Raw genomic sequence first — 14,556 nt, 5'->3', positions numbered from 1 at the left:
GATTACAGGCATGAGCCACAGTTCCCGGCTTAACTAGGTGGAATTTAAAAGCACATGTTTTTGAAAAATCGTTAAACTGTGTGCGCAGATTCTGTCACGTGCATCCCTGTGAAGAGACCACCAAACAGGCTTTGTGTGAGCAATAGAGCTGTTTATTTCACCTGGGTGCAGGCAGGCTGAGTCAGAAAAAGGAGTCAGCAAAGGGAGTTAGGGGTGGGGCAGTTTTATAGGATTTGGGTAGTAGTGAAAAATTACAAAGAGGGTTGTTCTCTGGAGGGCAGGGGCAGGGGTCACAAGATACTCAGTGGGGGAGCTTCTGAGCCAGGAGAAGGAAGTTCACAAGGTAATGTCATCAGTTAAGGCAGGAAGGAACTGGCCATTTGCACTTCTTTTGTGATTCTTCAGTTGCTTCAGGCCATCTGGATATATACCTGTAGGCTTGGGCTCAGAGGCCCAATTGAGTATAAACTTACACTTTAAAGTGTTTAGGATCATGAAGTCAAATTGTCTTAACAGTGATACTGTATGTTTCTAAAGCAAATCTCAGTTTGCAAAGCATTTCCACATTCATCCACCTGTACTATCTAGTTTTGCCCCTGAAAATAACTTTCTGAAGAAATAGTTCAAATGTTATTCCCTCTTAGCAGCTGGGGGACCAAGGTTCAGGAAGTCATCTCCTTAGTCATGTAGCTACAAGGTACTAACACTGACACTTGAACCTTGGATTTCTGCCTTCAACTTCTCTAGTCTTTTACGTTTATACTCCTTTACTCTCAGTGGACAAACAATGTAAAATTAAATCAGAGTTCTAGAAGGTCAATTTTTTGGTATGTATTAAGTATCTTATAAAAATACACAGTGAAATAGTGAAAATACTTTAAATATATTTGAATATTTTGGAAAATTACTTATAATGGCAAAATAGAAAACAAATAATTGCTAATAGTAAGAGTGGTTAAAGGTGTGATAGATTCATAAGATAAAATATTATGACCATTAAAAATTGTATTTCAGCTAGAAAAATTCTCACAGCATAATCAAATTAGGATACAGAATTATGTAAAGTATAATTTTAACTAAGTTTAAAAATAGATGCACTTATAGATGAAATACTGGAATAATGTTAATAGATTTAACAATTTCTGGGTGATGAGTTTTTTTAATACTTTTCTATTTTCTCACAGTTTTCTCTGAGAGTGTGAATACTCTGTAAGCTGGAAAAAAGTTATTAAAAGTTTTTTACTGATAATTGTGTGAGGATGAGGCTGATTGTCTTTATTCCTAAATATTTGTGTATTAATAATTGTTAGATTTTTATAGCATTTTCATATATTTTTTTAAAACACATGCATTTTGATCATTTAAACAGGTTTACTAGAAACCAACAAAGGATTTTGGAGCAAAATAACCAGAAGGAAGCCACCAGTGTAAGTGATTAGAAACGTTATAAAATAAACAATTGAACATTTTGTGAATTACAGTAAGAAGCAAGGTTTACCTAAAACAAGTCTTAAAAAGAGAGAGATATGCATTGATAATTTGGAGTGGTTTTAATGGTATAGATTACTTGCCTTAATAACTTAATGTTATTAAGTTAATGTTAATGTTAAACTGTTAATGTAATGTAATGTAAAGTTAATGTTATTAAGTTATTAATAAGAAGCAGGAACCTATGTAGGTGGTTAAGATGGGATTCATACTAATGTTGCCCATTGGTTGAATGGAGAATTCTTCCTTAAAATGCATCCAAATAGGATCCTCCCCTCAACAAAGGAGAAAGTATGGGGAGAAAGCTATGATAAACTACATGACACTTTTTTCTTCTTTTTTTTTTTTTGCTTTGTTTTCAGACTACCAGTGAGCCTTCTGCCCCATCTCAAGATCTCCTCGACCTAAGTCCCAGTCCCCGGATGCCTAGGGACACTTTGGGAGAACTCAACACCATGAATAATCAACTTTCAGACTTAAGTAAATAAACACTCAGGTCTTTTCAGACCAGCAGAAGAGCTTGATGTGAAACAGTTCTCCTTAATTACATGATTAAATACCACCTAAGAAGGACTGAAGACAGTTTGAATGTCAGAGCACTATGTTAGGAGATGTGATTACTTCCTGACAAATGGTTGAGTCAAACCTGGTATAGCAATGGGATGTGTCTGGGGGAGGAGGTCCTTGAAACTCATCCTACTCACTTAGAATTTCATGGAATTCACCTGGCCTGCTTTGTAGAGGCTTTTCAGCCCAGTGGCCAATACTTAAAGTCTACTCTGAACCTACACACTATTATCATTGGGCTCTTCTGCTACACCTCAGCATCAGGTAAGGGAGTATCTCTGATGCAAGCGGAGAAATTTAGAAATTACAAGGTATGAACCAAGTGGTTGTGAAATGAAGAAGGAAAAACACAGGCTTTAAAGTCAGAAAAGTCCAAGTTGAAATGCCAGTTCTGCACCTCTCAGCCACCTAACCTTTAAGACTCTCACTTTATAAAATGGGAACAATGATTGCCTTAAAGGGTGGTTGTCAAGATTAACAAACTAATGTTTATAAAATGCATTGTAAGCTTTGTTACAGCTCTCCAAGTTGTGATGTAAGCTCTGCTACAATGCATTTTATAAACATTTATAAAAGAGTTACCTATCTTACCTAACTTGTTATCTTCTGCTGTCCTTATTCCCAACAAGGGTTTGGTAAATTACAAAATAAGGATGATGAAAAATGCTGAAATCCAGTTTTGCCAAATTAAAAGCAGTTTGTTTTTCTCCTATGTCATCTGCTGTTTCCAGAGTAAAAACACTCAGTATCACTGAATTTGTGGTTTTCTTAGATCTCTACCCAGTTCTAAAATGTTGGCTATTTGTTTATGTAGGCTAGTGGGATGTGTAGAGTCAGTTACATTGGAGAGTTTTCCTGAGTTTTTAATAGAGAATTTTCAGAGGGGAAAGTAATTATTCCCTTTGGGGTATCTCACTTAAGATTATGGCCTGGAGGCCAGGCATGGTGGTTCACACCTGTAATCCCAGTATTTTGGGAGGCCGAGTCAGGTGGATCACCTGAGGTCAGGAGTTCGAGACCAGCCTGGCCAACATGGCAAACCCCCCCCTTTACTAAAAATACAAAAATTAGCCGGGAGTGGTGGTGGGCACCTATAATTCCAGCTACTCAGGAGGCTGAGGCAGAAGAATCACTTGAACCCAGGAGGTGGAGGTTGTGGTGAGCCGAGAACATGCCACTGAACTCCAGTCTGGGTGACAAAGTGAAACTCCATCTCAAAAAAAAAAAAAAAAAAGATTATGGACTGGAGCTTGAGGTGAAGGTAGAGCTCAGTATGTACTATAACTTTTTACTTTTGTGCTGGGCAGAACAAGATATAAAATCCTTTCCATTCTGGATCAGCTTAGGATTTTAGAAAATCCAATACAATAATATTTCTTACCCTTACAACAACTTCTTCTCGTGGCAGGGAAATTCTTTCTCTCTCTACCTACCATAAATGATGCTTTTTAATTTCTCTTAGAGCTAGGAAATCTCATGATTTTATGGTGACAGAAATATCTAAATTAATCTCTTTTATTTGGTGGGTTTTTCTTTTTTTTTTTTTTTTCTTTTTTCTTTTTGTTTTTACTGTAGAAAATCCAGCGTAATAACTGACTGACAAAATGTTTTAAAGCCAAACAAGTCCATTTTGTGTTTTAGATTTCAGCTCTCCAAGTTCTGATGTAGCAAACAACTTAAAACCCAGTCTTCATCCACAGATGGACTTGCTAGCCTTGGAGAATACAGAAATACCCCTGTAAGTATGTCAGTAACACTGCAGAACTAATATGATATTTGGATTCCTTACAATTAAGAAAACCTGATGGCTGGGCGCAGTGACTTACATCTGTAATCCTAGCACTTTGGGAGGCCAAGGCACATGGATCACTTGAGCCCAGGAGTTTGAGACCAGGCTGGGCAACACGGTAAAACCTCATCTCTAGTAAAAATATAAAAATTAGTTGGGCATGGTGGCATATGCCTATAATTCTAACTACTTGGGAGGCTGATGCATGAGAATCACTTGAATCTAGGCGGTAGAGGTTGCAGTGCAGTGCAGATTGCACCATTGCACTTCAGCCTGAGTGACAGAGCAAGACCCTGTCTCAAAAAAAAAAAAAAGAAAAAACATGATAAAATAGCAAAAAATAGAGACTTAAGAATCAGACAGTCCTGAATTAGAATCTCAGCACTACTTCCTGCTAGCCATATAACCTAGATGAGTTATTTAGCCACTGTAAATGTTCATTTTTCTTCTAAGAATATTTTCTAGGATTCTTACAAAGATTCAGTGAGATGCTATATGCAAAACTCCTAATATAGCACTTGGTACATAGTAAGCCTTCAATAAATTGTCCCTTTCTGTTATTTTTAGTGGTAACAGGAGATGGGGAAGAACGGGAAATACAATAATAAAGGAGGCAGAAAAGCAATGAGGTTCAAAATTAGAAGTAATGGCCCCATCAGTTACAGGGCACTTGCTGTGTGGCAGGCACTCAGTTAAGCTAGTTTTGTTTATTTCATCTAATCTTCACTAAAGTATTTAGGTCAGTGATGTTAGGTCAGGGTCTTGCTCTGTCACTCAGGCTGGAGTACAGTGGTGCCATCATAACTCACTGCAGCCTCAAAATCCTGGGCCCAAGGGATACTCCCACCTTAGCCTCTTAATAGCTGGGACTACAGGTGTGCACCACCATACTGGGCTAGGCTCATTTTTAATTTTTTTTGTAGAGATGCGGTCTCGCTTTGTTGCCCAAGCTGGTCTTGAACTCTAGGCCTCAGGTGATCCTCCCGCCTTGGCCTCCTAAAGTGAGCCACTGCACCGGCCTGTTATCATTATTCCCATCATACACGAAAAGAGACTGCGACTTCTTGGTCATTTCTCTATTGAAGGAACTAGAACTTGCCCAAGTTTGTATGGCCAGTAAGTAGCAAGTCTGATGGACTGATAGTCCAGTATTAAACTTGGACTAATAAAACCTGATAGAGTAGCTGGAACCTCCTGAGTAGCTGGAATTAGAGGCGTATGCGACAATGCCCTACTAATTTTTGTGTGTTTTTAGTAGAGATGAGGTTTCACCATGTTGCCCAGGCTATTCTCAAACACCTGGGCTCAAGCGATCCAGGTGCCTCGGCCTCCCACAGTGCTAGGATTACAAGATGTGAGCCACTGCGTCCAGCCATCAGGTTTTCTGATAGTACAGTATTAAAAAGAAATATTAATGACCTATAAACATAGGCAATGATGTTCAACTTTACTTATAGAGAAATGTAAATTAAAGTCTAATAAGAAATCGTTTTCTACTTCTCAGGGTGGCAAAAGTACCAATATTTCATAACATACTTTGTTGGCTATGGAAAGACAGTTACTATGACAAAATTTATGTAACTCTTCTAGGGGCAAGTGGCAATATCTATTAAAATTATAAATGCATTTATTTCTTTCAATCTGTAATCTTATGTGTATAAATTTTTACCACACTTATACAGAGTTAGGTGTTTACAAGATTATTCTTTACAATGTTTTGGGCAATAGCAAGTAATTGGAAACAACTCAAGTATCCATCAGTTGGGGACTGTTAAACATCTGTACAACATATTACTATATAGCTGGGGGATAAAATAATCACCAATATATTTATTGCTAAGTAGGAAAAAAAAGGTGCTAAGTAGTGTGTGTGTAATATATTGCATTTGTGTAAGAAAGTTGTAAATAAGAATATATATTAATATTTGCCTCTATTCACATAAAGAAACAAGAATGATACAGGAAGGAAAATAATGAAAAAGAGTGAAAGAGTGGTTATGTAAGTTCCAGAAGAGGCAGGATAGAATAAATAGCAGTTGAATTTGCCTTATGCCAATGTCAATAGCTTTTTTCCTTTTAAGTGTATACATTTTAGATAATAGGCAATACATTTTCATTATTCAGATATCAAAACAATATAAAAAGTTGTATAAGACAATTCTTGTTCTCATTCCCTCTTCATCCTCCCTCTTTCCCTTTCCCTAGTGTCATGCTCTACTCCCACCCAGATAATTACTTTGTTAGGTTCTAATTTGTCCTTCCATAGTGTCTGTAGGCAAATATGAATATGAATTTCTCCATTACTCAATAAAATGCAGCATACTATCACTCTGTTCTGAACTTCGCTTTTGTTTTTCACTTAACATATTTTGGCAGTGTGTTTATATCAGTGGATTTAGATTTTTAAAAAAGTTGCCTAGTGTTTTGTTTAAATACTTGTGTACCCAATCACTGAATTACTTTTCTATATTTAAAAGGGGGAGGGGCAGAGGGAGGAAAATGAAAAAGAAGAATCAAACTGGGAAGAAAAAAGAGCAAAATATAAGGGAAGAAGAGAAGAAAGGATTCATGTGTTGGGAAATGATAAAGTGTCAATGGCTCTCTCATGAAGATACTGAGTTAGGTCAGTTTCTTTGGTTGGCTACCTCTTGTCTTGGCTACATACAAGTAAATGCTGACATGTAGGCAGATTGAAGTTGCTTGGTAAATAATGTGGTTTAAAGTAGGTGATTCTGTTTGAGTTGTCTTGCTAATCTTGTTGGGTAATGTGAGAAAGAATAATACAGATAAAAGCCCATTAACAACAAGTATCTATAAAATTCATTAAGAGTCAAATTTCAGCTAATAGCTGCCTGTTTTAATCTGTAGCCTACTGGATCTAATAATTCAGTGTGCATAAAAATCCCTTGGGTGACTGTCAAAAAGTTGCTGGTCCCCAGAAACTCTGATTCTGAGAATTAGGACATGACATAGCTTTTGGGGGGCCACCATTTAACCCACTAATGGAACTTCTTGAATGTGGTTTGTGGCTTTATGTCTTTCATCAAACTTGTGATGTTTTTAGTCTTTTTTTCAGAACTACAATCTTTCTGCTCTTCTGCTGGAACCCTGATGACACAAATTTTAGACCTGTGCCATTGTCTCATAGGTGTTTGGGGTCCTGTTTGTCTGTTTTACTCTTTGCTTCTCTCTGTTTAGATTGGATACTTTGTGATTTATGTTCAAGTTCACCGACTGTTTCCTCTGTCATTTCCATTTTGCTATTGAGCTCATTCTGTAAGTTTTTTTTTTTTAATTCAGTTATTGGGGTTTTTAGTTCTGAAATTTCATTTTGGTTCTTTATATCTTGTGTTTTTGCTGTGACTTTATTTTTCCGTGTTTTTTTTTTTTTTTTTAAAGATTGTTTGCAGTTCTTTGGAGCTATGTGTACAATAGCTGCCTTAAATATCTCTGAGATAATTTCAATATCTGTGTCCTCTTGGCATCGATATCTGTTATTGTCTTCTCGTGCAAGCTGAAATTTTCATGGTTCTTCATATGCCTCATAATTTTGGATTCTATCTTGGGCATTTTTAATGTCTTATTAGGAGACTCTTGGTCTTAATTTAAATCATATCAAGAATATTGATATTTTGATTTTAGTATGTAAACAACCTGGTTAGATTCATACCACAATTTTACCCTTCTTCTATGGGGGGTGGCTCCAATGTCAGCTACATTTTCAAAGCCTTTGCAGTGCCATTCAAATATGTCTCATGTATGTTCCATCCTGTGGTCAATCTAAGGTCCAGATGGCAGGTTGTTTGTTCACTTCTCACCATTTTTGGCATCATGACTGCGGTGGGATCCGGGGGGTGAGCTCAGTATTTCATAAACAACTTCATGGGGTTGTTTTCCTGAGTCCTCCATCATCGTGATTTATCTGGTACTTTCTAGTTTCCTGGGACTCCCATTTTTGTTTCTCCAGTCATAAAGCTGGAGCTTTAGTTACCCTATGATACCACACATTTCCTTGACTATGCTTATGTCTGTGACTAAATGGCAGGAGAGAAAGGAAAAAAGCTGTGGGTATCACAGCTCCTATTGAAGAAGATTCTTCTCACTGTTTCAATTTCCTACAGGTCCCATTGCCTCTGCTGTCGCTACAGCCACTTTGGGGTTGCCTGTGGTTTGGGGTGTGAGAGAACAGAGAGAAGAGGACAAAAAAAGGGACAAGAGATTTCCACATTCTGAGTGTTAGGATTATTTTCCCTTTCCTGCTCCTTGAGAATGAGAAGGCTTCTCCTAGAGCTCTGTCTTTCTCATTGATGCCTAGGGTTCAGGCTGCATTGCATTTGGTCAGGAAATACAAAGGGACAGAAAACAGTAAATTCACCAACAGTTCAGTGATACTTGAACTCTGGTCTTCTTTCCCAATGAGGCTGCTCCTGTTATTCAGAGTCCTCAAAGAGTTGCTCTATGCATTCTGTCCACTTTTAAGTGACATTCAGTGGAGAGACAGGGTGCAGTACGTTTGCTCCGCTTTATCCTGGACTGGAACCCTCACAGCTTTCTTCTTAACCTGTGTTCTATACTACTACTCATCCTTTAGGAAACGATGGGGTGGTAGCTACTCTGATGGAAAGACTAAAGGCTCTGTTCTTAGTGTTGTGTGCATACTCCACAGTCTCAGGGCTCCCACTGCCCATGGCATCAAAACCTGCTGTGCGCTGAAAAACCAATTGTTTTATAAATAGTTATTACAAAATGACACTTTATGCGGTCTGAAGGTACATTTTAGGTTTTGTTTTTAGACTAGGAAAATGATCTTACTTTTTGCATTTGTGTTCTCACTGTAGGGTAATCATTCTGTGTTATCACACTATCCTAGGTTTTCCCAAAGGATCAGCCAAAACCTCACCTCAAGCCACGCATATGATAACGTAAGTAACAAGACTCTTTTCTAGCAGTGCGCCTAGTCAGCAGATTCTTGTGGCCAGAAAATAACTCACGGTCATTAATTCCCATGTTCTGCTCAGTATTGTGTTGATGCGCAGCCCCTGTTGGCAAGATGGTTAAGGATCAAAATTTTTTTGGAGTGTGTAATTGCTGTCTCCACTTCCTTTGCTTGTATTCTCTTTGACAGACTTCAGACACGTTCTTCTACCACTCTGTGGACATAACTCTTGTCAAGATCACTGGTGACTTCTGTATTATGAAATTTAGAACTGCAGTTCCATAGTCCCTCATTTTATCTAATTTATCAGCAACAAATGACAAAATCGATCACTTCCTCCTTCTTGCACACATGGCTTTCAGATATCAGTCACTTTGGTTCTTCTCCTGCCTCCCTTTCATTTCTTCTCTATCTCTTTTGCTGGCTCTTCCTCCTCTACTGACCTTTCATTGCTGGAGACCCCAGGGATCAGGCTTCAGACTTCTCTATCTACATTCATTCCTCTGTGGTCTTTTGGTCTCATACCTTGAAATAACCATTCAATTTCTGACAGCCTACAAGTTTGTATCTCTTGTAGCTCAGACCCCTTCTCTAAACTCAGAACTCATATATCCACTTTCCACTTAATGTCTTCTCTTGATTTCTTCCCAGTCTCCACTCTCAACCTGCCCTTCCTGCAGGCTTCCCACCTCAGTCAATGGCCACTCTACTCTTTGCTGCATAGGTCAAAAACCTTGGGTAATAGTGTTTGACATCCACCTTTTTACTTTTACTTTTGCCTTTTACTTTTAAAGTATGTCAATTATCCAGCCACTTCTTACCACCTCCACTTCTGCATCTTAGTCCAAGCCACCATCAGGTGGACAATGCAGTGGCCTCTAAGGGAAGCCCTGTTTCAACCTTTGCCTCCCTTCGCATCCCTCCTGCCCACCTCATAATCTATTCTCAAAACAAAAACTGGGGCATTCTTTTTCAAAAAGTAAAGTCATATTATGTCACTCATTTGCTCAAAACCCACCTATGAGTTTCTTCCTCACTCCATTTTACTCAGTAAATGCCTGAAATGCTGATCTGACCACACCTGTCACCTCTCCAGCCTCACCTCCTGCCCCTCTCTACTTTGGCTCACTCTGTTCCAACCACACTGGCTGTCCCCACTTCAGAGACTGTGAACTTGTGTCCTCTTCAGTAACCACAAGACTCACTTTAGTCAGGCTCTGCTTAAATGCCCCCAATGATGAGCCATTTCCTGACCATGACCTATTAGAGCAGTATTCTACTTCAGTCTCTCTCCCACCCACTACTCTGCTTTTATATTAGAGCACATGCCATTGGATATCTGTTTACATTTGTTGATTGTCTGTGTCATCAGGGCAGGAACTTGGTCTGCTTTATTGCTTTATTAATAGTGCCTGGCAGCTGATAGGTACCCAGGATATATTTGTGGAATGAATAAGGAAAATTCTGAGAAATTTCTAATTATGATTTTAATGTTTTATCAGTCCTGATTTTGTTGTGTCACTGAGTGCCTCTCTGTAGATTTAAGATTTTTTTTTTCCTACTCAGGACTGAGATTTTATATTCAGAGTGAAATAACAGAGAATCTGGCCTGAGCCATTGAATCTGCTTCATTTTTAAAAGCAATATATGTTTTTGGTTTTGTTTTTTTCAGTTTCTATGGGAAATGGGGTGCATTAGGCATAAATCCAGACAAACATATAGTAAATTCTTGCCTTTGAGATAGAATCTCACTCAGTCACCTAGACTAGAATATATAGCAAGATCATATGATCGTAACTCACTGCAGCTTCAAACCCCTAAGCTCAAGCGATCCTCCTGCCTTGGTCTCTGGGGTAGCTGGGACTACAAATGCGAGCCACCATGCCCAGCTTTTTTTTTTTTTTTTTTTTTTTTTAGAGCTGGGGTCTTGCTGTTGCCTAGGCTGATCTTGAACTCCTGAGCTCAAGTAATCCTCTCGCCTCATCCTCCCAAATTGCTGAGATAGACAAAAAAAGGACAAGAGACAAAATAAAGGACAAGAGATTTCCACATTCTGAGTGTTAGGATTATTTTCACTCAGAATGTGGAAATCTGGGCATGTAAGCCACCATGCCCAGCAGAAATGAAGTAAATCTCATAAGTGATGATTACCTAAAAATACTAAAGTAATAATTACAAACAACTTGTTCTTGTCCAGTTCAAAGTATATGGTTCTTGGAATAATGTACTTGGAAGTGTAGGAGTTTAACTAATAAAAGAAAAGCTTAATGTAGAATGTTTATATGAACATGTGTTATGCTTTCTTCAGTTTCTGGAACATTCAAATTCAGTGTTTCTACAGCCGGTTAGTCTACAAACCACTGCAGCAGCACCATCAAACCAGAGTCTGCCACCTTTGCCCAGCAATCATCCAGGTACATGGGACCTTATTATTTGCATCAAATAAGGAAACTTACGAGAATATATGCGTCTGCCAGAGATTCGTTGGTAACTGAAAATAGGAGAAATTAGAGGTACTTCTTTGTATTTTTAAGCTAATGAAACAAATTCAGGGCAGATAGCATTATGACTGACTATAAGAGACTGTAAAAATGCTTGTGTTAAACTTGTGTTAAACTGACTATTGTGTTTTGACTGCTAAGGTAGTTGAGGTTTGGAAACCTTTCTATTATATACAGATTTGTTGAACTTGGGAGTAGCATTGAAACACCAGTCTGTTTTGGTTGTGTTTATTAGGATCTAATATTTGAAGTATAAATTATAAAAAGAATATCAATTACATGTATTCCTCGAAAAGCACAATGTATGTTTACTGGTCTCTTTCTTTGCCTAAAGCGATGACAAAAAGTGATCTCCAGCCACCTAATTACTACGAGGTAATGGAGTTTGATCCCTTAGCTCCTGCTGTCACTACAGAGTAAGTCATTTACAAAATGATTAACTGATTTTTTTGTCTTGGTTCCCTTTGATAGCAGAGCTAACAGTCTTGGTTATATATTTAACTTTGTTTAGGTCTTGCCAGAAATTGATGGCCTTATTAAAAATGCCTTATGAGGTTTTATGGCAGCTGTTACTCTTAATGGTCTTATCGTTCCAGCCGTGTGACTAAAAAATAAAAATGCTGGGGTTGCACATTAAGAAGTAACTGGAACTAACAAGCTTAATGGACTCCTCGTAGATTCCTTGGCAGAAAGTCATGTTCTCTTTAGCTTGAGAAGGGTACTAGTCACTGGTGACGTAAGTTTATGCCACATTGATGGAATATTTTAGCTGCTCTTTAAGAACTGATCCAAAAAAAATCTTATATTAGAACTTGTTTTTAGTCTTCCAAAGCATTAGTATAACAATTACCTTTTACTTAAAATCCTTAAAGCATTATTGTATGATTTCATATTGGGCAAGATATATAAATATTAGTGGAATGGTAAAGTCCTTAGAACTTTAATATACTTTGAGTGACTGAAGGTTACTCCCCAAATTGTTAAAAATTATTAAAGCACATTTTTTGGAAATCATTGTTTGGAAACTAACAGCCTACAGGCTGCATCTTGCTTGCAGTTGGTTTTTTTTTTTTTTGACCTGTGCAGAATTTAAAATGTGCATTTTAAAAATTAATTGTTGGTTCGGGAAACTTTCAACCATGTTTTTCCTTGGCTCTCACACTGATATAACAATGAATGCAGACACTTGTGACCCCCAAATATGTGAGGATTTCTCTCCATCAGCAGGCAAGCAATGAATTCTACAGTGGACACCAGCTGGGTGTCCTCTGATTCAATTCCAACACCATCTACCTGGAGATAGTGTCAGACCCCACAGGTTGAGGGCTCAGTCTCCACCACCCTGACACCTACCTTCCCAGACACTAGTCACAAGTCTGGGCCTCCAAACTTAGGACTGACTGGCTTCAAGTTGGGTTCCCATGCCTTCCTCTTTGGGTTTGATTAGTTTGCTGGAGCAGCTCACAGAACTCAGGGAAATACTTACATTTACTTGTTTATTATAAAGGACATTGCAAAAGATGCAGATGAAGAGGCCATGGAGTTTCCGTGTCCTCCCTGGAGTCCCACCCTCCAGGTACTTCCACATGTTCAGCTATCCAGAAACTGACTCGACCCACCCCAACCCCAACCCAGTCCTCTAGGGTTTTTAATGGAAGCTTCTTGATGTCAGCAGTTCCTTTCCCCAGGGTATAGGGCAGGACTCTCTCTAGGGAGGCTCTTATGACCCACAGTCAAAAAGGTGGGCAATTAGAGTGGTGCCTTGGGGCAGGTGAAAGGAGGACTAGAGAAGGTCAGAGCAATTCTGCTTCCAGAGGCTGGCTCCTAAGGCCTGACACACCCAACATTATAACAAAAGACTGTAACAAGGGCTATGGGAGTTGTAAGCCAGGAACCTTAGACAAAAACAGTATGTATCATAAGACCACAGTTGCCAACAGCTGAAAACTTGGATATTTGAAAATAAAAAATCTGGACTTCTTGATCATTTAGTTACTCTGGCAACACCAAGCCTGAATTTTTACATGCCAGCTATGGGCTGGGGCTGAGTAGTAGCTATCTCCTTTACACAGGCAGGCTCTGCAGCCCTCAGGCCCTGTTACCCACCAGAAAATCCAGGGTTCATTCACCTGGATAGTAACAGATGACTCTTCCCAAGAACACAGGTTTTGATCAATAGCCATTTTATTACTTAGCACAAGTAAATTCTTTAGGGGCCAGGGTCAGAGGGCATTCTTTTGTAACTTCTTCATGTTGATCCAGGGACACTGTATCCAGAGATGTTAGAGGAGTGAAAATCTCTAGGCACTAAAACTAAATATGTTTTAGGGTCTCCCAGGATAGGTCACAAAGGCACCTACAGTTGAAATTTTTCTAATCTAGAAGATACGAATTTTATGAAGAGGTTAAAGATGCAGGGACCAAACAACAGTAGTAAGAGCAACAAAATTAGTGGCCCCGTTAGGGGAAGAAACCAAGTAACACTTGGTATTGCTAATTTGAGAGTTTCTCAAATAGAGTTAGAAGCATGGCTATTAGGCCAGGTGTGGTAGCTCACCCCTGTAATCCCAGTGTAGCAGGACCGAGCTGTAGACAAAACTCCTCAGACACCTAGTTAAAGAAGGAAGGGGTTTATTCGGCCGAGGGCATCGGCAAGACTCCCATCTCAAGAGCCGATCTCCCGGAGTGAGCAATTCCTGTCCCTTTTAAGGGCTCACAATTCTAAGGGAGTGCGTGTGAGAGGGTCGTGATCAACTGAGCAAGCAGGGGGTACATGACTGAGGGCTGCATGCACCGGTAATAAGATCGGAACAAAACAGGATAGGGATTTTCACAGTGCTTTTCTATACAATGTCTGTAATGTATAGATCACATAACCAATTGTCAGAGGTCAATCTTTAACTACCAGGCCCAGGGTGCAGCGCCAGGCTGTCTGCCTGTGGATTTCACTTCTGCCTTTTAGTTTTTACTGCTTCTTTCTTTGGAGGCAGAAATTGGGCATAAGAAGATATGAGGGTGGTCTTCTCCCTTATCAGCACTTTGGGAGGCCAAGGCGGGCGGATCACCCTGAATTCGAGATCAGCCTGGGCAACATGGTGAAACCCCATCTCTACTAAAAATACAAAAATTAGCCAGGTGTGGTGGTGAGCGCTCATAGTCCCAGCTACTCAGGAGGGTGAGGCAGAAAAATTGCTTGAACCCGGGAGGTGGAGGTTGCAGTAAGCCCAGATTATGCACCACTGCACTCCAACCTGGACAACAGAGTGAGACTCTGG

At 39.2% G+C, this 14,556-nt stretch overlaps 2 protein-coding genes across 3 annotated transcripts in view; one reads left to right on the top strand and one right to left on the bottom strand.

Moving 5' to 3' along the window:
* Positions 1-14,556, top strand: part of TOM1L1 (target of myb1 (chicken)-like 1) — an 82,440-nt gene that overhangs the window by 58,508 nt on the left and 9,376 nt on the right. The window contains exons 8-13 of the mRNA XM_011979267.1: positions 1,370-1,427; positions 1,851-1,968; positions 3,697-3,793; positions 8,715-8,766; positions 11,089-11,194; positions 11,616-11,697. Of these exons, the coding sequence (XP_011834657.1) occupies positions 1,370-1,427; positions 1,851-1,968; positions 3,697-3,793; positions 8,715-8,766; positions 11,089-11,194; positions 11,616-11,697 (513 nt within the window). The remainder of the gene's footprint in view (positions 1-1,369; positions 1,428-1,850; positions 1,969-3,696; positions 3,794-8,714; positions 8,767-11,088; positions 11,195-11,615; positions 11,698-14,556) is intronic.
* The window catches only part of LOC105539119 (cytochrome c oxidase assembly protein COX11, mitochondrial), a 17,294-nt gene continuing 16,181 nt past the window's right edge, over positions 13,444-14,556 (bottom strand). For both annotated transcript variants that reach the window (XR_001006007.1, XR_001006006.1), the window contains exon 5: positions 13,444-13,659. The gene's annotated coding sequence lies outside the window, so the exon portion shown is untranslated. The remainder of the gene's footprint in view (positions 13,660-14,556) is intronic.

This window comes from Mandrillus leucophaeus, unplaced genomic scaffold, assembly GCF_000951045.1.
Source record: "Mandrillus leucophaeus isolate KB7577 unplaced genomic scaffold, Mleu.le_1.0 Scaffold20, whole genome shotgun sequence".
NCBI classification, from domain to species: Eukaryota; Metazoa; Chordata; class Mammalia; order Primates; family Cercopithecidae; genus Mandrillus; species Mandrillus leucophaeus.
The sequence above is the reverse complement of the archived record's forward strand: the minus strand, read 5'-3'. Positions and strand labels throughout refer to the sequence as shown.